We start from the raw sequence: 26,374 nt of genomic DNA on the forward strand, positions 1-26,374 counted from the left end.
AGAGATACCCCTGGCATGTACATGTATCATTTTTTTTCTCACATATGAGATCTTGATTATTATGTATAAGTATATATCCCTTAAAGATCAGTTCTAACAAAGATGATATTAGCAGTCAATCCTTCTCTGTTATCTTTGGAGTAGATATTGAATTATGTGGGTAAATTTTTCAACCCCCCAAAATGAAAAATTCTTTGGACAAATTTTTTTTGTCTAAATCGTATTATTGCGCAAGTGGTCTGTTCTGTGGCTCGCTCGTATGAAAGACCTGACAACGATGTATGACTTCTATCTCAATTCGCATCACTGGAAACCATGGAAACCCTCATCGTGATGGCTTGTGAGAGGTTTCCCCTGTCTCCATTTCCTTCTCATTCATTGTCTTTGTTGTTCATCCATTCTCACAATGAGCCACACCCATTCAAATCACCATACACTATTGTTACTGTTTTCACAAAATATCCCAAGAGACCAAATTTAATGAAGAAATCCGAAAATAACTATTTTTGTTATATTTAGCTAGACTGCTTGATGTTTATAATCTCATCAAATTGCCATGTTTGTTTATCTCATTTGATTCGTTAGAAAATGTTTTAAAAAAAAATCTATTTCAATCACACACTCTTTAATAGCCCTCCCAAAGAGGCGCAAAACAAAAAACTTTAAACGTGTTTATTTCAAAAATATATTTCTGTCCGCTGAAACCCTCCTTGGTCAGTTTGTGAAAACGGTGACGTCTTCCTTTGTGAATTGCACATGCACTGTATCTTTGTAAAAGACTTGCACATTCTTTCCATAATGAATGAACCCATATACAAACCCTTTCCTCCACCCACACTTAAAAGACCCAACATGAAGGTGAAGAATATTTGTCAAACATCTTGAATATTTCCATTCTTTACAATAAAAAAAGGCCAGCAAGAATTTGTTTTTCCCTTTTCAAATTTTACCCTTAGAATCTTATTTTTCATTTGAATATCTAAACTTAAATGTAAGTTATATATCTTTAAATTACATTGATATTTTAAAAGAAATAATGTAATTAATATGCTGATGTGAACGTTTGCCTAATTTTTTAAATTTAAACGACTCCTTGTTTAGATGTAAGTATCAAACTTCATTCCAATATTACTTTGATTATTATCATAAATTATGGGGATCAATATTAATAGGAATGATCTTCAATTCTGCATAATAAACTTTGGGTTATTGTCAAAATATAAATAACATGCAAAAATGAAGGGCATATTGTCTTTATTCTCATTTTCATTCCATATTTATTATTTGCATTTTAAATATAAGATTACGCTTTTCGAAATGAGTTGTTGAAGGGTATATAAATGAACCTCTGCTGTCACAAAATATTTTGTTTGCAGTGAATATGTAATCCTGTTAATTTGCATGGTAATTCCCTTTCTGTCATGGCCTAAATACACATTTTAATATTTTTTCAAGGAATTTTTATGATAAATACTTGATTTTTTTCTACGGTTTGCATGTGTGGATGTAATTACTTCACAATCAAAGCTTATTTTGTGATAAATCAATTATGGGATGTGTGTGTGGGATTTCGACATATTTTCGAATGGTTTGAATAAAATTTATCAATATATACCTCATTGCATGGTTTTGATATTTTTTAATAACATAGTATTGTATACTTTGCAATATGTATTCGAAATAGAAATAAATTAATATTTGATTCCGTATTCATTATCTTTCTCTATGAAATGTAAATGCTGTGAGGAAATTCAAAGAAAGCATAAAGAATGTGTTTTTAATGATATACAGTATATGCATATATTCTATCACATTTTGATTTTGATCTAAAAATGGTGTTGTCAAATGGGTGTTTTTTGAAGAATTACATTGAATTGTGAATTTGAATGCATTTCTCCATTGCTGGTATTTTGTTCTTTCACATTTTTATAAACTACACTGCACTTCACCTTTGTTTTACGAATGAGAGAAAACATTGATCATGGCACATTCATATCTATTTCATCTCATTACCATGGTAACGTGATATTATCTGGACTAAAGGGAAGTATTTCATGCAGACGCTGATGTAAATGACCCATTGTGTGGTTGTCAAAACTTGTCTTTCTTGGGCAGTTTGGGAAAATTCACCTTTTCATCTTTAAAGACTGTTTGAAGTTTTGGTCAATCTAAAGAAAATTTATTTGGGATGTTACAATTCATCCTCCGATAAGATGAAAGAATCTATCAGATGACGCAAGTTATATGGAGATTCCATGGACATCTGATATTTAATAGTGAAATTTCCCATTATTAAGTTCTCAAGTTTATTTTTAAAATTCAGGTGTCTCAATGGAGGCATAATATTGATTTGTAAAAATTTTCTAAATCCTGGCATTTTTCAAGTTTGGGAGGAGATTCCCCCTCCCCCCTAATTTTTGCTTTTTAATCATATCTGTAACGAGAAAGGGGCAAGAGGCATCGTGTGTGTTTGTGTGTTTTCTTTCCTTTCTTATTGTCAGCTCTTTTCTTTTATTCTTAGGTGTTTTATACATCTTAAACTATATTATCTAATCAGTAATTTGAATAATAAAATCATTTTGTTTTTCAAATCGTTCATGTCACTTCATTCTTTTGCATGCTTTAAAATCATCCATCTGTAACTTTTCATCATCGACTTGAATGAACTTTGATTCAGGCTTTTTAGGAAAACATGGAGTCATAAAACTGAACTGAAACAAGTGCTAATTTGAATTTTCCTTTCATTCCAAATGAATGCCAATATTTCTCGAACGATCCTGAAAGGTTAGAACCAAAATATTACAGCAATTTTGTTATAATAAGGATGAATTTGATTAAAGTGCGTCTCTCTGTTATTTTCTTTTAAGAAATCTTGCTTGAATTCTTCCAGGATTAAAAATGACCACCACCATTATTTTTATATACATGTACAATTTAAGAATACAACAGCTTATCCTTGAAAAAATGGATTTCTTTAAAGGTAAGATAGCTCTGAATTATTCCAACTATCTCTTTTAAAATCTCAGTGACGCCCTGCTCTCCCTTTAATTACCACGTAAGATCATTTAAGGATAAACAGAAAGAGATTTTATGTTGGCATCTGCCCATATGATCAATTAGAGCAGCCCTTTTAGGTGCTAACCAGCGCTCGTTCATCCAATTTTATCGGGAAAACCGGGCATAATTACATTCAAGCTTATTATTTGAGGTAATCTGTTGCACCAGCTTCTATGCTCCTCTTCTCCCTCTTCTTTTTAACCTTTCCTTCTCTCGCTCTCTCCATCTATCTTTTTAATTCCTCCTTTGCTTTACAGAGAAGAGTTGAAGTTGAAGAAAGGTGTTTGTAATTGCACTCGAACACGTCTGTGTGTTTGCAGAGTGTGCTAGGCATACTGGACCAGGCAGCATTAGTAGGGATTTAACTTAAAGCTAAAAATCAGTACCTGAAGTAAATCTGCATTATTAAAGCAATAGGTTGGCATTTTAAGGTTTGAAAATGCATTTTGAGTCTTGAAAATGTATTTTGATACCTGAAAATCATGTATATAATAATAATGAATTAATATAAAATTGATATCGGCTAATATATAATTGATATCAGTTAATATGAAATTGTATCAATATTAGTAATGATTATTATAATAATGAATTTTCAGAATTACTCAAAATTATTTGCCATAGCGTCTACCATACACGAGGACTTAAGAACTAGTCGTTTGATCATATATAATATATATTACGAAGACCAAGCTAAATGTTCTAAATCTTGCTAACCATTGTAAGAGCTTTTGCATAGTGAAGGGTTGATCCAGTGTTTGAAAATGATATCTTTTGATAAATTTGTCAAGTTTCCCTGGTGAAAATATATTTCAAAAATCTCTATTGTAACTTTTCTAATGCATTAAATCAATAAGTTATTGGTTGCAGAGTTATTATTTAGTTTTATGCTATCCAAACATTCACATCTTATTTGACCTGTGCTTTAAAAAAAAATATATATATATGCTCAAAGGGCTCTCTAAAGTCTTCAAAATTAATTAATAGCTTTGGTATTTTGTTGAAATTTGATTTCTGTATTTTATCATGACATGAAATGGATAGGCGCACAGCTGGGAACAAAACAAATGTGAGATACATGTCAATGATGTTACTATAAAGAATTTGTGACCAATTCCTGCCATTTCCATATTTTGGGGGATATTCTTTAATATAATGCATATGGGAAACTAGTCAGGGATTCCTGGTCACTTCCAGTATTTTTTTCCTTTCTTAGAGGATTTAATGATGTCTTCATCTTAAAATGCAAATGAAATAACAGCATCTATTGCGAATCACAACTCATCCATTGCTTTTGTACTTTCTGTGAAAAATGGGCCACTGCATTGAATGTATTCCTGCATTGTTGTTGCTGTTGTTTGCAGCCATATGTTTTGCTGTGTCTTGCAAAATCGTTTCGTTTTGTCTTTCCCATCGGCGTCTAAATGCCATCATCTCACTTTGCCATTGCATTCTTCATATTTTTGTTTGATTGTGATCCAGTTTGAGTTGAAAACGGTTGGCTTTTTGCTCCTTCATATATATTTTTGCAGCCCTTTTTTGCTTATCATCATACTTATAGGTTTTTGTGAATGACTTGTAACTTCCCCTGGTTTGTACTGCTATGTTTGTATTAAACAATCCCACCCCTTATTAATTTGAAGAAAAAAAAAAACTCACCGAACCCTCCCCTTCCCACCAAACCACACCCCCTTTATGAATACAGGTGTCCGGACAATAAGCGCGGGCCTCGATGTGAGAGTACCGTGATCGAACCGAGTAAATGCTACCCAGGATATTGTCTCAATAACGGAACTTGTCGTTATTCAGTCAAAAGAGACAAACGAAGATGCATGTGAGTAGCTGAGGAAATTTTGACGTGGGCCATTTAGACAAAAAAAAAATCGTAAAAAACAAAAATAAAATCTAAAATCATGTAGACCAGACATACTTGCTTCATCTTGTAATGCTGTCATGAATATAAGACGTAGAATAGAATCTTTGAAAGGTGATGGTTGTCTAACTTTTGGATATATTATCGTGACATTTTGACAAACATTGTTTGAGAATATATCTATATACATGTATATCACCACACATCCAGATCATCTATGGAATCAGAATTGTGAAACCGGTCTTGATATTCCTAATCGTGAATCTGTGAACTATACTGGGATCATTTTCATTAATTTGTGAGAATTCTTTGTGAAGGATCAGTTTCGTAACACACCTGTTCCCCTCCTTACACTTTCTTTGCCATGCCCTACCCATTGATTGCCACACCCTTTCACCCCCCCCCCCCATTACCTCCTCCACCAAAGCTTGAAAGAGTCACCAAAGAGATAAATAAATGCATTGCATGACAGGTTTGCCAAGTTTGGAGTTGGTTTGAAAGAAAAAAAAGAAATCCTAAGACTTATTTCATCTATCATAATGTGTTGCTTGAGACTTGATTGAGATTTGAATTTTTTTAACTAAGACATAATTTATTGTTTTATGTTGCAAGTATAGCAGACTAGCAATCAGTCACTTAATCTTAATTAATTGCTATTCAAATTTTTGTTGGGAATTTCAGTTATATTAACTTGCAGTCCTGCAATTCATTGCATTGTCAACTTTTGGCCCCAAATTGATTATAAGTCTTATAATTGATTGCAAGTGAATATTAGGTCCCCAATCATTTTTTTTTGGGGGGTTGCAAATATTTTTAATTTATTTAAAGTATTGCAATTAATTGCACATCAAATTCATGTCCAAAAATAAATTGTTATACGTCTTGCAAGTAATTACTTATCTGCTCCGTACAATGTACGTATGGCTTGATATTGCCTTAATTAAAATTGATTCATCACCTGCAAATAACATTCTTGCGTTACCTATGCAAACATGAAGACAACATTTTTAGATGAAATGAATTATTATCAAGTATTTTTTGGTATTATTATTATTCAGTGATATATTTAATGTATAGTTTCATTTGTTACAAATCTGTCTATTCTGTGACTCTATTTAGCTTCAACATTCTTCCCTGCAACCACCCCCCCCCTCGTTTCCTATATAAAAGGAACCCTATCCTCCACCCCACCCCTCCAAAAAATAAGCAATATAAAAAACATAATCAGCCTATATACATGTACATACAGCATTACCATTGTCACTATCATTGTCAACAGTATTACATTAAAATGCAATTCATCATCGATGATGATTTCATCAAAATCATATGGTGATATTTGATATCAGAAAACTGTACAAACTATTTTGTTTTGTAAAGAAATAGTTCTTTTAAAAAATGTAGTAAAGTAGAAAATGGCCATATATTTCTTTTTTTTTATATAATTCTGGCTCTTAGGCTTAGTCTTTTAATTATCAAATTTCAGAGCTACATGAAATACTTAGTGCCATAGATATATATCTCTATCAAACAGAAAATTTGTACTCATAAATTAAAAACAAGATTTGATCATGCATATTCATATGAGTATTTGGCCACAATGCTTGAAACTTCCAGTCATTTCTATATCTCTTTATCACACCCTGTGTATTGCAAGTACATAATTATTATCATTATATGAAAATTAAGTCTACATAAAAGAAAATATACTATAAACACTATGTCATGATCAGATCTATTTTTCATTGGTCAGTGCAAGTGATTGAAATGATTACTGACCAGACCTATCTAAAAGGAAACAATAACTAGTAATTTAGACAATTTTATCATCACATGTAAAAAAAAGTTGGAGGTATAATGTGTGAAATATAGTGCAAACATTTTAGGCATCAAAGTCCTCTCAAAGATCCACAATTCAATATACACTCACTTTAGGCATTTAGTTAACTGGCATCTAAAGCTGTAGTTTAGATCAAAGACAAGCTAATTCTTAGCTAGTAAAGATAATTATTTGAATCATAAATTTTTTACCTGGTTTCAAAATATTCTAAGCAGCTTTAGTTTGGAACAAATTTGAGTGCTTTATTGTGTTTAATCCGATTTAACCTCATGGGATATCAGTCTTCTAAACCGGTTCAGGAAAAATTGTACTCTTTTCCCACCCCATCCACCCAACTGTTCATTTTCGTTGCCTCTGCATATCATATATCTTCATACCAGGTGTATACCAGTACCCCTCTAATACCCCCTTGATTACCCCCCCTCTCGTACCCCTCCCATACCCCCTTGCTACCCTCCTATTACCCCAATGCTAAATCTTCAAAATGCTTTTGTCATGTTGCTAAGTAGAAGCTAGTGTCACAGGAACTTGTTGCACCCAAATCCAAATGGAAACAAATATGATTTGTTTATTAGTGAAAAATATGCCCCAATCACACAAAAGTTAAGAAAAGGAAGCAATATAGTGTATAATAAAATGTTAGCTTTGATTTGATTGGCTATGGAGATGGCTAGAGCACCTAGAATGCAAATTATGAAATTGCAGTTCTAATAAATGATGCTGTTATTGTGAAATGAATACCTCATTACAATGGTGTTTCATAAAGCTGTTTGTTAGTTATTCATGACTCTATGAACAAGTGTTGACCTGTTCTTGGATGTAAAGTCAGATTTTTAGTGATTTTAATTCTTCTTATCAGCCAAAGAAATCTGATATTTATAGATTGAAATTCTTGTCGTTGACATTTGAATACAAAGTTTTCATTCTGTCAAAATTTGATAAGGGCTGTAGGAAATTCACTCCTACTATGTTACAACAGGAGAACAAAAATCTTGGTTGTTGTTTAGCACAGGTACGTGTACGTTTCACCATCTTGCATGAAGTCATGGGTAATTTACAAAAAAGAGGTTTATGAAACCTGGCCCTATCCTTACTTAATGCTCCAGATGCTATGACTGTATGTGAACTTCCCCGTAGTTGTTTTACGTTTAAACAACCATTCTGAACTCATTGAACATTGAATATCAAATATTAACCTATGTTTAAGATTTTAAACACTTGTTTAAACTGTTAAACAACTACTGAAAAGTTCATATGTGAACAGTGTTTTATACAAGTTTTAAACATTATTTCTGAGTAAGGAATCAGTTACCATTTTGCAACAAGATCCCTTTTAAACAAAATGTTTTCTCTAAATCATATCTCTACACTGCCTATATAGATCAGTCACAACACTTTCAACTACACATCAGCTTTACAATTTTATATACAATCATATGATCATTGTAATCTGTAACTTGTTACATTATTGTATTCATTAAGGGTGTGAATAAATACAAATGGAATTTGTTTTAAAAATTGCTATCATGTGATTAGAAAAGTTGATTGTGTGACCATTAGCTCACATGATAGTTTTCATGGCTGCATTCATTATGGGTGTGAGTAGGAAAAATAAATTCAGGTTTTATCGTGGGAATAGATGCATTATCATGGTGAGAAAGTAAAACTTGGCATTGAAACTATAAACAGGAATTCATTTAAATCATTATTGATGCCAATTTATAAAATAATCAGGATTTCCGGTCTATATATTCCCTTACATCATAGCTTATTCCTCATATTTATTGTAAATTAAATATCTTAGCCGTATACTTTACGAATCAAATTTCTTTTAGTATAAAGAAAAGCATCTTTTTGAAGTGGTAGTTTAGTATTGATATGGCAAATTTACGATAGCCTCAGCTTAAAAAAAAATATTCAATGCTTATAGTGTACAAAGAAATAATTATTTTTCTTCATAACTGACAAATTAAGTTGGTGTAGCCAGGTTTATAGTTGTCATTTGTGCAATTGCTGTTGTGCAAATCTTTATGCCTTTGCAAGCTCAGATGACTGGGTTGTTTGTTTCATTGTATTTTCATTGTTTTTATTATTAATGATGTTCTTTTTTCAGAGTCTTCTGGGTATTTTATATTTCTCGGGTTTTGATTTTGTGATTTCCAAAGCCCACACCTCACCCCCCCCTTCCGTTCCCCTACCCTTCCATCTTCCTCCTCACATGTTCCCCATCCCCTCACTTTTCACACCCTTTCTTTACCGCCCCCCCCCCCTTCCCCTTGCCCCCCCCCCCCACCTCTACATTGCCGATCTGAATTGTTTGCCTTTTGTTTTGCCAGTTTTATGCTGCCTATGCCTACTTCTTGCATTATTATTTGAAAGTTTATTTTGCTGCAGTGTAGTGAAGCTACCTCTACATCCATTGCCTTCTAATAATTAGCATGAACCCTCAATTTCATCCGTATTATAGCAATTTTCATTTAATATGTATACTGGTGTATATCATTATATCATATTTTTATCTGCTTTCAATTTATTAACAATAACATTGATACAGCTGTGTATGTATGCTCTAAAAACTAAGATGTCAAATCAGTATCTTTTTCACAAAATGTTAGAATCAATTGTTAAATATGCTTATTGATTTTATTGGATGATATATTTATAAAATGTTGATTCCAATGAATAATATTGTTAATAATTTATTAATTTTGCTTTACCTATCCATTCACATTTACAATTGCCATTCTTATGCCACTTAGAATAGGAAGATAAAGCATATTCATTGATTAATGTGTTGGATAAAAAACATACAATTTCATCTGCATTTAACATCTTAGTTTTTAGAATAATCTTGATTCTTGATACTTTAATCACTTTTTTTTCTCTCAGTTCCTCTCTCTCTCTTCCTCTCCCTACCCTTTCTCTATATTTTCTACAAAGTATTAACATTTATATGATATCCTTTTCTCTGTATTTGCCTCAATTATTAGTCACACTGCTATGTCAGAGCAATTATGATTAACAATGAGAATGAGACATGCTTTTACATACTCTTTTTTTTTTGGTAGGATTAACGAATTGAACATTCATTTTGATAACTCATTTCTTGACGAGTTTATTAATTTTCTGTAGAATTAATGCTTTATGAATGTGTATATTTTATGTATGAATTGTCATTTTCTTGCTTAATTTCACTCAATGAGTGAGTTGACCATTTTAATAACCACAGAATCTATCAAACATGTTATTGGTAGATCGTCCTTTTCGTCTCATTTTTAGTATCATGCTATTCTCACTCAGAAACATAAAATGCAATTAATGCTACTCGACATGCTTAACCCCATTTTCATTCTTATTCCAAATTGTAAATTCAGATGTTTAAACATTGCCAAATTTGTATCCATTCTGTTTATTTCATATCATACATGAGAAAATCATTGAGGGGAAATAAAGGGATGTTTATATATTTTTTATTATTCTATTATCATGTTTATTACTGAACAATTCATTAATGTTTCTATTATGCTATATATTTTTGTACTGGGGTAGAAGTATAAAGGTTTTCATTTAATCTAATATTGGGTGGAAGTTCAAGATAACTGTGATATTGGATGTTTTTTGTCAAATATTTGATCGTTAGGTTCTAGCACTCAGTATTAACTCCGCATATTGGCGAGTTAAGTGGCAATTTATGAAACTTCCCCATTATGTATTGCTCTGAGGAAAATTAAAAGTTTACCCTTATGTATTTCCTGAAACAATGTTGAACATTAACCTTGATAAACGATTACAATTTTCTCTCAATTGTTGGCAGTAAAACCCAAATCAGAGATTCTGTGGTGTCCTTAATATTTTATAATTCTTGTTTAACTCATGAAAAATGCATTGTTATATTGCTTTCTTTTCTCTCTTTATTTCTCCCTCTTGATACTCCTCACACCTTCGTTGACTCCTCTGTCCACTCATCTTGTTTGTATCATCCGTTCTCTGTGTCGTCTATCATCTCTACGTTTGTTCGTTCGTCTGTTCGTCACCCTCCTCCTCCTCCTTCTCTTCAAGTGGTCCACACACTTCTTTATTTTTTTGTTTTATTTTCCGCCTCGTGTAGCTGTCCCGACCTTTACCGTGGGTCCTCACGCTGCCAGTATATTAATAATTATGATCCTAGCAAAGCGCCACCTGTAGTCCATCCGAGTAAGTACTTGATAAGCAATCACGTATGAAAGAACACGGGAAGTCAGTCGGGGCAAACGGTCGGTCGTGCAAATCGTTTCTTACAAACTTCGACGTACAGTATTCCTCGTGGGTGTTTGGGAGAAGTTTGTTGGAAACGTTTTGCAGCGGCGGACGATTTGTGCCGGGTTTCTTCCGCGTTTTCCGTTGTACGTGGTATTAACCGGAAACTGATACTAACAAGAGTAATGTGATGATATCCGTTCTCTCTCCCCCTTCCGAACTTATTATCTCTCTCTTGTACAGTTGTTTGCAAACCTATGGCGGCCCCCGATGTCAGTTTATAAAGCCACAACACGTAACCAGTAAGTAGGCAACACCCGCCTGTGACCCCCCGTGACCTTTGACCTGATGACCTTCGGCACCATGTGATCTGCGGCTCTTTCTCTTTCTCTCTCTCTTTCTCTTTGTCTTGTGATATCTTGTGCACCGTCATGCATATAGGTCGTACAGTCAGTTACAGCCCTCCATTCCACTGCTTGACATCATACAATTATCTCATTGTTAGCCTCTACAAATTACACCAAAACTACTCTCTGAACCCAGGTGGTTGGAACTTATTTATAAAAAATATTTGAAAGCTACATTTGTTCATTAAATTGGACTATGCCTTATTCCATTTCAGCTTTCTCCAAAAGAAACGATTCAGTCCTCCATTTCGTAGTGTTTAGTTTTGACCATTTTATTCTAATGAAATTTGACATTACTTCAAAACAAAATGAATAAATAAAGAAAATTTGTTTGGACATAAAATGTTCATATCCCCATCATTGTTATTTTGATTTTAAAAAATCATATACAAATTATCATTGATAGATAAAACTTACACAATCTTTGAAAAACATTTTATTAATGATTTCACATCTACTGAAGAAAGTATGAACATGAAAAACTTGTATTTTTCTGGAGCAATACATATAATCTTTAGAGGAATCATAGTTGTATGTATGATTGAGCAGTAAACTGGCTTTCAGTCCCACTGGTTTAGATCTGTGTATAGGTGAAGTAATGGCTACATGGCTGAGACCTGGAGCTCGGATGTCGTAACCTTTGACCCCACGACATCACAGTCTCACCAAATTTCTTTTCCCTTGCCTGTTTGCATTATGTTGCTATTTCTCATGCATGTGTATTTCAAATTGGTATATATTACACAGGAAGATGTTCAGGGAGCTGGGAATGATTTTTGAAGAGGGGATGCTGGTTTTGAAAAAAAAAATTGTCAAGCAAAAAGAAAAAAAGTTCTTCGCCCTAAAATGAAGGTAATTTTGGTCAAATTTCAATGTTTGAGCATACAAACTTAATTTCCAAGGGGTGCCGCCTATGGTGTATAACATAAACACCAGACAAATTTTAGGGGTGCTTCTGCATTCCCTCTTCCCAGGGCCATTGAACATGTTGTAACGTTTTGGAATAGCAGTTATATAAGAAGGAAAGAAATGAGAACAGATACATTTATGGGACACGGTTCTTAACAAAATTATGAAAATTCAGATATCTCAAACCCTTTGTCAGGGTTTGATTTTCTGTGCGGAATATTTGAAAGTTTCTGATTAACGATTGGTAAAGATATTTGATAATACAGGAAAAAAATTGCCTTCCATCCTGTCTTCCAAAATGTGGTCACTGTGTACAGCTGTTTGTTAGGATTACCACTGTAAGTTGATATTTAGGACCCCCTTTTGTGAATGATTTAATCAATTTCAACTAATGAAAGCCATTTAATCATAATTCATCATAAGATGTAAAGTCGATGATGATGCAATCAATGCATAAGCCTGTGATGGTGTATATGGAAAATATGTCTTTACCTTTCCATGGTTGAAAGTGGTTCAAAAATTGAAACTTTTTTTTCTGGCAAAGCCCTGATAGATTCAAATGAATTATTAATTACACAACTTGAGAGATTTCTCAGCTGATGTTTGATTTGACTTGATCAAAGTTCTTTGTAAAAATGGGTCCTAGGCTGAAAGGGAATTAGTTTAATCATTATCACCTAGAGATTAAGATAAAAGAATATTTTATTCTACCCTTCCCTTCTATTACAAAGTGCTTGTAGAATTTTATTTAACAATTAGCAATCAAGCAATTTCAGTTGGATCTAATGTCAGTGTTAGATGTACACACACAAGCTATTTGGCTATAATAGATGTTTATCTCAGTAAGATGTCAGTGTATATTAAAGCCTCCGTTTTACTTTCAGCTTTTTCCTTCTTTCTTCAAAGTGCCCCTTTCTCGAGAAAGAGCCCATTTATTTAATCAGCTTCTTCCCCGTTCAACACCCCTCCCCCAGTTGCCCTAGATGTATAAGTCCTACTTGTGGCTGTAGGTATTTGCATGTTATAGCACACAGAGGGAGTCGTAAGCATGCTATATTCAATGTCTGTATCAGTGGTGATGCATTGTGGGTAAAATTGGGTATACAAGGGCATTATGAGTAATATATAAGGGTACTATGGATAATGGGTTGTATTGGGGGATTTATCGTACTGAAGGCTTAAACAAAATCAGTAACTGTTTATTCAATTGGGAACTTGCAATGACCGTATATATTATATTTTCAAATATCATTTTTTCATATCAGATTTTAGAATTAAGGATATTGTGATGTATCCCCTTATCCAACTTTCCCTTCACCGAAATTGGTACTTCAGTGGATTTTATTCTTTGTTTTATGAGCATAAAATTGAAACATTAAAAGGTTAAGATAACTAGGGGAACTTAAACAGAATGGACAAAAAGCTTCATGACTTAAGGAAATTAAACGGAATTAAATTTGTGTTGACGTTTGGAAATGAAAGAAATTCCCCGCCAAAAGTGTGGGGGTGTAATGCCAGGATGAAGGAGATCTTGCTGTTTGTTTTCTAGATAAAATGTTTTTCGCATTTTGGGCAAGATTTCCAAGGACTTTTAGCTGGAGGAAATAACATAAAGAGAGAGTGGGGCACATAGCCAACATCAAGTATATCATATAAAAAATGTTAAAGTGTCACGTCCTATAATTGATTGATTCATTTTAGGGGCTACTTCAAATATTTCCCTCCAATTTTTTTTTTTTTTAACCAAATGTGAATCTTTCAGATGCAAAATTGAGATAACACTTGAGTGTCTATTCAAGGTTACAATTAATTTCCACCAATGAAATTATAGCAAGCATTCAACAGTCCAGACAAACTCAATTGAACAAATCCTTCTGGAATATGAATACAGGGAAATAAGCATTAAAATGCATTCAATGTGAATTGGTGTATTTGGGGGTAAAATAGTTTCATTTTCAAATCCAATATTTGGAGATTTTCTTAGAGAAGAACGATTTTAAGGCATTTAAATGAGAGGGGTAAAATTGTTGTTTTCAAAATGTTTCAAACCAAATAAAATCAATTAATTTAACAGAATTAACAAAATTGATTGATATTAAGCCTTCAAAAAGGTTTATTTGTTGGTATTACACAGATTGACTTTTATGATTTTGTTTTCATTGAAAAACATTCGTGAAAAATCAGAAATCAGTAATTAGAGATTGACTTTGTAATTCGGAGGAAAAGTTCTTACCCTTTGATACCAGACCAAAACCACTTATGACCCTAGCATTGAACAGTGTGTGGGGGAGGGGTATTGGAAGATCTAGGGACCCCCCCAGCCTCTGAATGATTTGCCAATATAATAACCATAGATGAGAAGGCTCTGGCCCCCGCCTTTGATCTGTGTTGACTTCCATTTCAATATTCAACCATTGTTATTTTGATAACATTTTTCTCCTTTTATTATTTTTTTTTTTTTGGGGGGGAGGTAAAAATTAAAACATTCATTGGCAACGAGAACCCTTGAAAAAATGCACAACTCAATGGAATATTGTCCCCTATTATCCATGTTTCTTTTTATTTAGAAGTGTTGGAGGATGGGAGAAGTGGAAAAATTAGACATTTTTGGGCTGTATGCCATTCGTTGATCAAGGGCAGGCCAAGACGGGGGGCTCATAAATGAACCACAAACCTTTCAAGAAGTGTGAAACATACTTGTAAGGTTATAGTGACTCAAAGTGTCATCAAGGAATTGATTATCGTTATCATTTTCTAATGAAAATTAGAAGAAGAAAAAAAGTACATATGGTTGATTTTCATGAGATTGTGCATTATTAGACAACCCCCCCCCCCAACAAAAAAAGAAATACAAAACAAAATGTCACTACTGTGATTGATTCAGAAAATGTACGTGTCCAAGCTACATGTATGAAAGTCTTGGCAGGTGGCATTTACTTTTTTTTTTGGTATTGAAATTTTTCATGGGCTTGAAGGCAAGTCAATGAAATTATGGTTGTATTTGAAGTAAGGAAACCAGACTTTCAAAGCTTTTTATGACAAAAGAAATGATGATTTGTCATTAGAGTAGATTTCATGTAATCCTTGGGGATTGATTTGAAGAAGGGGTGGTGGGATTATCTGTGTGACTATTAAACCGTTATTTTACCTCCTACATCAGGCATCGAGCAGAATTCTATGAAGGTTATCATCACATTGACGGTCATCTTCATCAGCCTCTTACTGGTCCTTCTTCTTGTCGTCTTCATCTACATCAAAAACAAGTGAGTACCATAAGGGAGCAATCAGACCATTCTCTCCGCAGGTAAATTGCTGATTGGTCTAATGGCCACCACACCCTATTCCCATACAGCACCCAAAGGCTAATTGCCAAAGATCAGGAACAATCTGGACCAGACCCCTTGGTATGTTCCTAGGCATGGTGAATGTGGACATGGTCTACATTGTAGATCGGTCTAGTCCCGGAGTACACCCTAAGGCGTGGCGGAACTTTGGAGCGATCTAAACCGCTCCATTCAATCCTGATGCATGTTACAGGCCGTTGCATATTTCCATGCATGTCCCTAGTCTGCAGGCGCAGACCTTTGGTTTTCGCAATCTCGCATAGTGTACGTAATGCAGAGTCTGAAGTAGTGAGACTAGATTCACTATGTACTGTGGCTGGAGAGAGACTAGTCTAGTCTTCACTCTAGACATGGTTTTATTTAAAGTGTCGAATATGAGTCTGTGCTTGCAGACTAGCATTTCTCTTTTTTACACTCTAAGAAAAAAAAATATTGGGTTGGTTGACATATGAACCTAGTTACTCTTGGTTAAAAGAAAATTGCATGTCAAACGAATGGAGATTTTTCTTAACCGACAGTTACATGTAGTAAGTTATATATGTTAACCAAATGGGTATGCGTTGGTTAAAGCATGAAGACCCGTATTCTGAAGTCGGGTTTAACTTAAGCTCTGGTTTTAAATTGTGGTTTAGCTATGAATAGCCAATAGTGGAATAAATCTCTGATAGTATGATTTCAATACGTCAGCTCTTTTTTCTCTCAAATCATTCAGAAGAATAAATAAATTTCTTCTTTCACAAGTTAGGAAAGAGCACAGTAATCATAAAAAAATGTACAGTGTCAGGAAAATGTAATTTTTGGCTTTCCATAATTTTAGCAGAGTTAGACCATGGTCTAAGTTAAAACCGACTTCAGAATATGGGCCAAAGAGTGTAAACCAAATGAAATATCACTTTGTGTTATCTGAAAAGTCTCAAAATTTATAGAGAGAACTCTTCATAGGCAAATGTGTCATAACTCTAAAATTGAAGGAGTTTTTTTTAGCTGTCTTAAGAAAAATGAATTTGAACAAGCTTTGAAATCTTATGTGAGGTCTCCAAGCCCAGCGCCACTCAATAATACAGCTGTTTTGTTTTGAATATTTTTTTTAAATGAACTAAGGTGATTATATGTTCAAGCCATGAGCTGAGAAGTAAGTAATTGGATGTGCCCGTTTATGAATGCATGATGATGGAAACGATAGTATTGTGCTCCATAAAAGCATGATCAATGGAGACTGTTTCGAATGCGCAAATTGTAAGATGATTGCAAGTGAATTGGTGTAGGGGTTCTTGCCTCTTACTCTCATTCAGAGGGTCAGCTGTTCAAATCCACCTTGGGATATTAATTAGAAGCACTCTGCAGAGTTTTAGCGTGGATGCCATCCTGGCACAGAAGGGTTTCAATGCCAGGAACTGATTTTCTTGGTCAAGTGCAGCACAAGATGGACGGATTTCTTACTGAAGGAAATTAACACCATGGGTTGGATTCAAACCATGATCCTCTGCTTGGAAGGCAAGAGTCAGAACCACTAGACCACTGACAAAAAAAATAAAACTCAATGTCGATTTTGTAGGACTTCAGAAATGATTTGTTAAGGTTCAGATTCTAGTTTGGATCTACATGTAGCTAATAGGAGGACAAAAGGCACAATGAAAGGGGCTTTCACACTAGAGCAGTAGTCATGCAAGCGTTGGTCACAATGGTCAATGTCGGTTGAGTGACCGTTATGATGTTTCTGAAACATAGATCTGCTGTCATTCAACTGTAGTAGACCCCATTATAGCTGTTATATACTGTAGCAGACCCATTTGCAGTATTTACGTCCGGAACCGTAAAGACAATCACTCAAGTGCCATTGACAAACCCTCGCATAAGAGCAACAGTCAATCGCAATCTTGACGTGTAATGATGGTAAGGTGACCATCTTGATCTTTCTGGACCGTAATACAACCATGGTTTTTATTTTAAGCAAACCAAACAAAAACTGGTTTGATAATAGATGAGTAGAGTCTTAGGGATGTAGTCTTGTCCGGAACCTACAAGTCACAAGGCCACTGGAGAAAACGTTTCCCATAGACTTGGTGAACGTGCCTCGGGCCAAGGCCAAGGCTGGCAAAATGTGGACTCGAGGCTGGCCTCCACTACCTCCCTGGAGCTGACGTAGTAACTGGCAGATGGAGGAATTTTTAAACATGTTTATAAACTTTTTTCTGACCTACAAAAGCAACTGTCAGGGTCGGCCAGTGATTTTTGAGTGACCATTATGTCCAGTTAGGGCCATGTAGCCTAAAAGTGTTAGGCTGGATTTTTACACTTCATTACATTGACCATTGTGCTCAATTCAATCTACTGCCTTCGACAACAACTCTAATACCACAACTGCAATGCCGCTGAACTTTTGACTCGAAGGTTCCATGACATTTGCTCCTAACAGAATGGCACACATGAAGCCAAACATAAACATTAGCTTTAAAAATTGCCTATTCCTTATAATCCGTATCATCACATGATTCTAAAATAAAAACCCTACCACAGCTCTTACCCTCACCTTATATCTTTAGAAAAATGGGGATTGCTCTAAGAGCACATCCTGAGTTACCGTACTGAATCATCAAGACCGTAACTTGTCCATCAGTAACTAGAACGACTTGAACCTAATCATTGCTCTGGTTCAAAGAGCATATTTCTGTCCATCCAGATAAGTGATAAACAAAATTAATGAAAGGCAAAATAGAGGAAATAATATAGAACCATTAAAATTTTTTATGAATTCTGAGATATAAGATTGTAAAACCACAGCAGTGATACAGTATTTTGGAGGGGGGGGCTTGCCCTGAGTGCGTTCCCCCCCCCAAAAAAAAAAAATGTTGATATGCCATTGGGACTATATTATTGGGACTTTAGCTTATTCATCAGCAGCTCAGAACGGTTCGACTGATTTCTGTTTCCTCCAGGAATTATCAGGAGAGGCATAAGAGGGCCAAGACAGGTCGGAATCCACTGCGACCCCCCAGCTACAACGTACCCCATCCTCTGCACCAGAACACCAATAACCAGGCAGGGAACCAATCCAGAGGCATACAGGAACTGGAAATGGAAGTAAGTCGGGACTACAGCAGTGTGTCCCAGAAAAACAGAAAACTCAGTTTAAAGGGGAATCCAGCCTTGGCCATAAAATGTGGTGTTGGGAAGGAGAAAAATAAATTAAACAGAATGGTAAAAGTTTGAAAGAAATCGGACAAGCAATAAGAAAGTTATAGCTGTTTTAAAATTGAGATCACTAATACTATGTAGATTTCGAATTGGCAACTGAGTAAGTAAATTATGACAAGGGGCAAGGACAACTTTCCCATATGCCATGTACTTTATTATCAGGGATATGTGGTTTTCTCCTAAGTACCCATTCCCCTGGGGCAGTAATCTAAATATATCCCAGGTAGTATATTGTTTTATGTCCTCAAGAAAGAAAAATATAATTTGAAATAAAACTTTTGGGAAAAATTACATTTTAGCCATATGTATTGGAGTACATGGAAGAGTAGTCCTTGCCTTACATCACTTTGACATCACATATGCGGCCAATTTGAAGTCTCCATGGGTATAGTGATTACCAATATTTACAACTTTTAAAAATTCATAACTTTCTTGTAGTTTGTCCAATATTGTTCAAACTTTCACCTATCAATTTGTCTGAATTTTCTTTTCCTTATAAAAACAAGTTTTTATTTGGGTTGGATTCCCCTTTAAGGAATACGTAGATATCTCAATTGTCAAATATGCACGTGGCAGATTACAATCATTCACAACTGCTGGAAAAATTGGTTGTACACGTTTATTCCCAATTCGTCCAATTGCCAACTCGTCTACTATCATTTGGTCTACCATCGGTTCGTCCACTCTCCACATGGTCTAATTGCCAATTTGTCCACTCACCATTTCGCCTGATAACCAGTTGGTCCAATAGCCATTTGGTCTAATGGGACTAAGTGTGCAAAATGAATGAAAATGAAATAGATATTACACCTACTGGTTATGAGAGGAAATGGTTATGGAAGAAGTGGTGATTAGATGAAGTGATGATTGGACCAAATGGTTATTAGACCGAATGGCTGTTAGAAGAAATCTTGATGGATGGAATGGCACTAGACTAAATGAAAGTAGACCATGTGGTGAGTGGACGAACCGAGAATTGTGGCTTCCTGTACACTGCAATGCACTGCATAATGACTTGGTCTTGTTCATCCTATTCTCAGAATAGGAAGTTCTATGTTTCGACACGATGTTTGTGATGAACTTATTTGGCAAACATTGTTGCTATGCACATGCACAAGGGGTTTTGAGTTAGGCAGTCCCCAGTGCAGATTTACTAGTACATCGTTGAAAAGAGATTTTGCTGTTTACAATTATTGTCGTGGGATATGTTTTGTTCTTGTCACCAAATAAAGGTATCATGCATGTATTTGTTTTTTACCCGTAGCCAAGACGACCATCAGCCCCACCCACTGTCATGAGGATGGAGAGCGAGGGCAGTGTTCACTCGACACCCAGTCAAAGAAGTCACTCCGTGGATGTGCGTTACAGCAGTGTTCCGGTCCAAGCTAATCCAGTGGTAGCAAGGACGATGCATAACGGTTCGGCTCGCAAAATATCGCAGGCGAGCATTCATTCAAATCGCTCCACATCGAGCCATCGTTCGACCGGGTCAAGTCCCGGATCCGGAAAGCGGCGTAGGCTGGGCTACGAAGCGGTACCTGCAAACGAGCCGGCGGATACGATAGAAGAGTACCACGGTGACACAGCGGCGTGTGAGGATGCGAGCATAATCATGTTACCCAAGGAGGACGTATGTAGTGACGGAGAGAGCGTTTGCTCCTCGGAGCCCGATGACGTCGTCGATGTGCCCAATCCTCAGATCTCGGCCATCGAGACGCACCTGGCGCAACCAAGCGAGGATTACGACGACAACGTCGACAGAGACTTCAGTGCTGACGTGGTGAATGCCAACGTCCACTTCTCAAACCCCTATGCACAAGACGACTCGCCGTCTCTCTCGCCGCGAGGTCACTCGACCTCTTGCGCGTCACCTCACGACGTCAACCTGCATGAAAACCCATTCCACGGTGGGCTCAGCTTGCAGGGCAAATCGCACCAACCTAACAACAAACTCTACGCCAACGATGCTTATTATGGCAATAGGTACGAAGATGAAATCGATAGGAGTAGCCCACCGCATGCCGTTTAATGCACGAAAAGACTTTATCTCAACATGTTGTACATTACTTACTGTATAATCATAAAAACTTATTTATTATCTCTGATCTCTTTACACAGCTATATTATATAACTTTCTGCTGCAGCAAGTGGCACTATTTCTTGTCAAATGTAAGAAAGATATTACCTGCGTGTACTTGAGTACACCATCACTGTTTTGTCTCGTTTTGTAATTACCAATCATGATAAGATTATGAAGTGGCAGTTTTGTGATCATGAAACTTCAGGTCGCAAATAAAATCAACATCAACCGGGCCCCGTCTTACAAAGAGTTGTGATTGATCCAATCGATCGTAACTCTACGGAAATCCATCAGTGTTATACTTTTTTTCTGTAGGAAATTTGCACAACAACGAATTTATGAATGTCATATCTAGAAAACATTTTGAACCAACATGCATTTTAGATGTGGGCGTTGCTGGCTTTCCATAGTTGAGGTTGGTCGGATCCATCGCAACTCTTTGTAAGACGGGGGCCCAAAAGTCGCTGAGATTTATCAATAGATACAGTATATGACCTTGACTTTATTCAAGTTTTGGAGCAGATTTTGTTTGTCTATTTGTATTATTCTGCATCAAAATTCACGACTGTGTTTTATACAGTATGTACTGTTATATTTTGAGTATTTGCTGTCAAGAAGTCATTATTTGACATCAGAAAGTCCCATATCCTGAGCCTTTTTCTGATCACAGTGTTGAGCAAAACAAAGTAAATGAAGCGGATGCAGGGAGTCTAAAGTAAGTTATTTGGAAAAGCAAAATTTTCTGCAGTAAAAGAACAATATCTCCATGCATCTAACACAAATTGGTATCTAGATTTATTCATGTTATACAGAATCTCCTCAAAAATGTTCAACCACAAGTAAAACAATGTAATGTTTTGTTTTGGGGCATAATTTAACCTGCTTGTATGATAGTTTTGGGGGTATTAGCTAGCATATGCCATTTTATGAAGCAGTTCATGATTTTAACACAACTTAATGAATGACTGACAACTTTTGTTGATATTAGATATTCCAAGTTTTCATAGTTTTCAAATGGGAGTAAACTCTCCAAAATTGAAATCAAATCTTGACAAACAAGCATTGAATCCAAATACTTGTTTAGGGATTTAACGCCAGGGGGGGAGGGGAGCATTGCCGTTCGCAGCGGGGGGAGGCAGTTGCCCTTAGAAATTTTGAAAACTGACATTTGTATACTGAAAATTTTCACAAAATCAATCAATTCAATTTACCTCATGCAAAAGCACCCAAAAGACAAGCTCGGTCGCTTCGCTCCCTCGCTTTCAAGTTTTTCAAAAAATGTCACGCGTCCTGCCCCCCCCCCCCCCCCAGCAAAACATTTCTGGGGGAAGGAGGAGGATAGGGAAAATAGGTTCTTTATCTGGATTTTTCAACTCACATGCATAGAATCCCCCCCCCCAACAAAAAAAAATATTCACTGGGATTTTGTTATTGCCCCCCCCCCCCCATAAGTTTTCATCAACTGATTAAATAATCTGAACTGCTCAGCTGCTTTCTAGGTGCAAGCAAACTTTTTTAATCATTGATCCACATATTCACAAAGATATACTTTGGAAATTTTCTTCAAAAAGAGAAGTTCATTCAAAAATTTCCAATCTATTGTTGTTTAATTCACTTTATTTATCCAAGAGATTTTCTATGGCGATTTGGGGTGCAAAATTTGTGAAAATGAAACGGCAAAATATTGGGGCTAATGCAGTATTCCATTATTTGTTACTGCGTCTTTGACAACACAAGTGATTGGAAGAAGAGCTTGAAAAAATTGTCCTCTTTGATCCCCTCTTCATCTGGTGCTCATTGAATACATCTCGTCATTTATCATCCGTTGTTTGTGTATATCTCATACCAGTAGGGACCAAATCTATGCTTACTTTACTTATCCTATTTAAATGTGTGTTTTTTGCACCTGTCTTGTACTGTAAATGTCTTCCCCCTTCTCTCTCTGTCTCTCCCCCTCTCTTTCACTGTCTCCCTCTGTCTTTATCTCTCTGTTGTAAAACTTATTTATAAATAACCTAACTTATATGTATATTTGTTACTCTGTACTTAATATGTTATGAAAAAAAATACATGGTAGTTTATTATTAAGTTCAACTGAAACATAATGTTTTGTGTCATAATAGAGATTATTATTTTTGTGTCTGTGAGGAAACTATCATGAGAATTATATTTTGTATTTATATAGTATTGAATGCACACTTAATCAGGTTTGTGTTGTATTGATAAGGAGTCATATCTATGTTGTCTTTGTTATAGTTCTTTTTTTTCTCTTTTTTTTTGGTGTAGGGAAGATGCGAGGCATCCTCTCTGTATTATTTATGCACAGAAAATGATAACATCTCACTTATATTATCTTATCATCCTGTGGAATATTACTATTGAATTGATTTCACATGCAAAATATCCCTACTTTGAAGGAGGGGGTATTTTACTATGATTTGAGTCTGATAAAGAAAAAAAAAATAACTTTTTATTTTTTTTTATGCATGTTGTATTATAATGCATTACTGTTTAAGTCAGATCACGCTCATCAGATGAGCTCTAATGTGTATTCATCAATGGGATTAGGCTTTAAATATCACATGTGCATTGGCACTTGAGCATGAGTTATATTCAGACTTTATTCTTTGTGAAACACCCCCCCCCCCTCTAGTCTTGAACTACACTGTGTCCCAGAAAAAAAAGAAAATCAATTTTTTTTTCAGAGGTGCTGTAAATATAACAATCATCAAATGTGTTTTGACTTCGGATTTGACATGAATTACACGAGTAATATCTCTTCTTTGAGAGACTAGATATTTGGTGAATCCTTTTACACATGGGCATGGAGATCTACTGCCAGTAAAAGATTTTTAAAAATTGTCAGAATCAATTTGCAAAGCGATTCAGGTATGAATTAATTATATTTCCTCTTGTAGAGATATCATAAAATAAACATGGCATAGTAAATATTTGGAATAGAAATGCAAATGAACCAGTCTTTTTTTTGCGCAGCATTTTATTTTTCTGCACAACTTGTTTTTGACAGAAATTTAAACAACTCTCCTGGCTTATTAGTACATGTATCTAAGATCCTTCATATTACATTTAAAAGCAAGATAAGAATATTCTTATTGATGCAAATGATATATTATGAATCATTTTTGCAAATGTTGGAAAACAACTTGAAAACCATTTTTCTGGGATGCACTGTACAACAAAATGTTGCATTGATGGGGAGTTGTTACAAATTCAATTTTGAAAAAAATAATTCTTTATATTTTTTTGACATCTTAGATCATTCAAATTTCCCTATAAATAGCATTTAGCAGATGAATACTTTGGAGTTTCTTACAAGAAATCATTGGTATTTCTCCTGTTTGGTGAGAAAAAGAGATTGATTGCACACAAAAATTAAGCAAACATTTATTGGTTGTGATTTTTTACTTTTTCTTGGACGTAGCTATGTACCAAACTTTTTCATGATTTCAGAATTCTTTTTCAGTAATTCCAACAATCTGAACCTGCCAGCTTATTTTCATAGCTCATGGCAATGTAATACCTCTCCTTACATTTAAATTTGATCATGGAGATTTTGCCATTTAATGTGTTTTTTTAAACTAATAATAGTCCACTTACATAAATCCTTTGTACATCATCAGCATGATGCCTATAAATGCTTAACAAATAAGTTATCTCTTTCATCAAATAGTATTTATTCCTTTTATTCAGGTTGAACCTGAACTGAAGAAAATGAACTTATATTTTTAAAAATGAAATAAATATATTTATTAATTACATTTGTTGGGAGTTATTCCTAGGTGTTATCAACCAGTGGCAGATAGGGGCGGGGGCACAAGTGATGCACGCCCCCTCTCTGACATTTTGAGAACGATCCATTGGACATTAGGCCCTATGGCTACATTTAAGAAATAAAGCCATCTGGACCCCTGTATTTTCAGATTTGCTCTTTGCGCCCCCTCTTTTTTTTCTGAATAAGCCACTGTCGACCAGTATATATATTTCACGTTTGAGGAGAAATGATATATGACTTTTTTTACCTAATGAATTTACTATGGGGCATTTGTAGAAAATCAAAATAGATGGATCAATTTCACTTAATGAGGTATTCCTTTTTATTGCAGGCCTGCAGTTAATAGACAATTTTCATTTAATTACGTTTGCAATTGATTTAGATCATAAAACTTACTTGGTTGATTGATTTTTCTATAAACTGTAAGAAGTCAATTTATACCAGTGCAAGAAGCACACAGAGCCAAAATTAATCACAAATTTTCAATTTGATTGCATATGAATTCAATTCGATTCAATGCATTTATCGTCGACCAACAAGGTATAAACTTCAATTGGGTTACTGAAGTTTGATGCAAACTGTGATTGATTTTATGTTTGATTTAAGGCCAGTTTCCAATGTTTCATTCTGTAGTGCTCTCTGTGTTTGACTTGTGCTTTGCTCCAAATTGATTGACTTCATAAATGAACAGTATTCATTGGCTTTGTGCTATCTACGGGCCTGTATCACAAACATTAGCAATTGATCTGAGAACACATTTTACGTTTGATAGCATTGACCACCATGTACTGTTAAACATGAAAATCAATCATGCAATCAATTTGCTAACTTCGTGTTACAGGAAGTAGAAGTGACCTCATATCTCAAAATCAAGAATAACTCACCAGTAACCAATTCAAACAATCTAATATCCCTTTTAAAAATTGCATAAATCCCAATTTTTTTTCAATAACTTTGATTACTGATATATTTGTTAAATATCTAGTATGAAATTGTCCTCACAAAATCTCCCTTTTTGTGCACATGACAGTAATCACCAAACTTTCCCTTCTGATTTTTTTTTATCACTTGAAACCTAATCCCTGCTTTATTAAAATAAATACCAGTCTATATTAATGTAAATAGAAGCTATATTATTTTATGATATACTTTGGTAATAATTAATGCGTACATTATGTTTTAAAGAAAAACAAACATGAATTCAACCTATTTTGATACATATTGTGCTCATGACTACTCCATTGGAAGTTTTCAGCGGATGGCATTTGATCTCAGTTCAGAAACTTAACACACTTAACTTTGTCAGAGAAATTGCATTATTTTGTTATTCTTGCTTTTGAAATATAAGGTCACTGAAACAGTTGTCATAGAAACAGTATTAAGACAATAGAAGTTTCATTTCAATATTGATGTTTATGACAATAATTTCATGAAAAAAATTTGGTCTAGCCATGGTATGTTGAAGAAGTAAAAATGCCTCCCTCTCTGAAATGTTTTTTTTTTTATCAACCATTTCAATTTTTGACATCCACGCTGATTACTTTTTTTGGGGGGGTGGTTTCACAAAGCTGTATGCAAATTTATGCTTGACTTTACAAACAACATGACTGCACTGAAAATATGATGAAGAAGGGTATTTA

The 26,374-nt window shown here is 34.9% G+C and overlaps 1 protein-coding gene across 3 annotated transcripts in view; it reads left to right on the top strand.

The window, feature by feature from the left end:
* Positions 1–22,334, top strand: part of LOC129281592 (protein eyes shut-like) — a 48,039-nt gene extending 25,705 nt beyond the window's left edge. For 2 of the 3 annotated variants that reach the window (XM_064112979.1, XM_064112981.1), the window contains exons 6-10: positions 4,763–4,891; positions 10,879–10,964; positions 15,483–15,585; positions 18,603–18,747; positions 20,126–22,334. In XM_064112979.1, the coding sequence (XP_063969049.1) occupies positions 4,763–4,891; positions 10,879–10,964; positions 15,483–15,585; positions 18,603–18,747; positions 20,126–20,890 (1,228 nt within the window). In that variant the 3' untranslated portion in view covers positions 20,891–22,334. Of the gene's footprint in view, positions 1–4,762; positions 4,892–10,878; positions 10,965–11,249; positions 11,309–15,482; positions 15,586–18,602; positions 18,748–20,125 lie in introns of all 3 variants that reach the window. The other variant, XM_064112980.1, reaches the window with a different exon arrangement.
* The last annotated feature ends 4,040 nt before the right edge of the window (positions 22,335–26,374 follow it).

This window comes from Lytechinus pictus, chromosome 18 (genome assembly GCF_037042905.1).
Source record: "Lytechinus pictus isolate F3 Inbred chromosome 18, Lp3.0, whole genome shotgun sequence".
Classification (NCBI taxonomy): domain Eukaryota; kingdom Metazoa; phylum Echinodermata; class Echinoidea; order Temnopleuroida; family Toxopneustidae; genus Lytechinus; species Lytechinus pictus.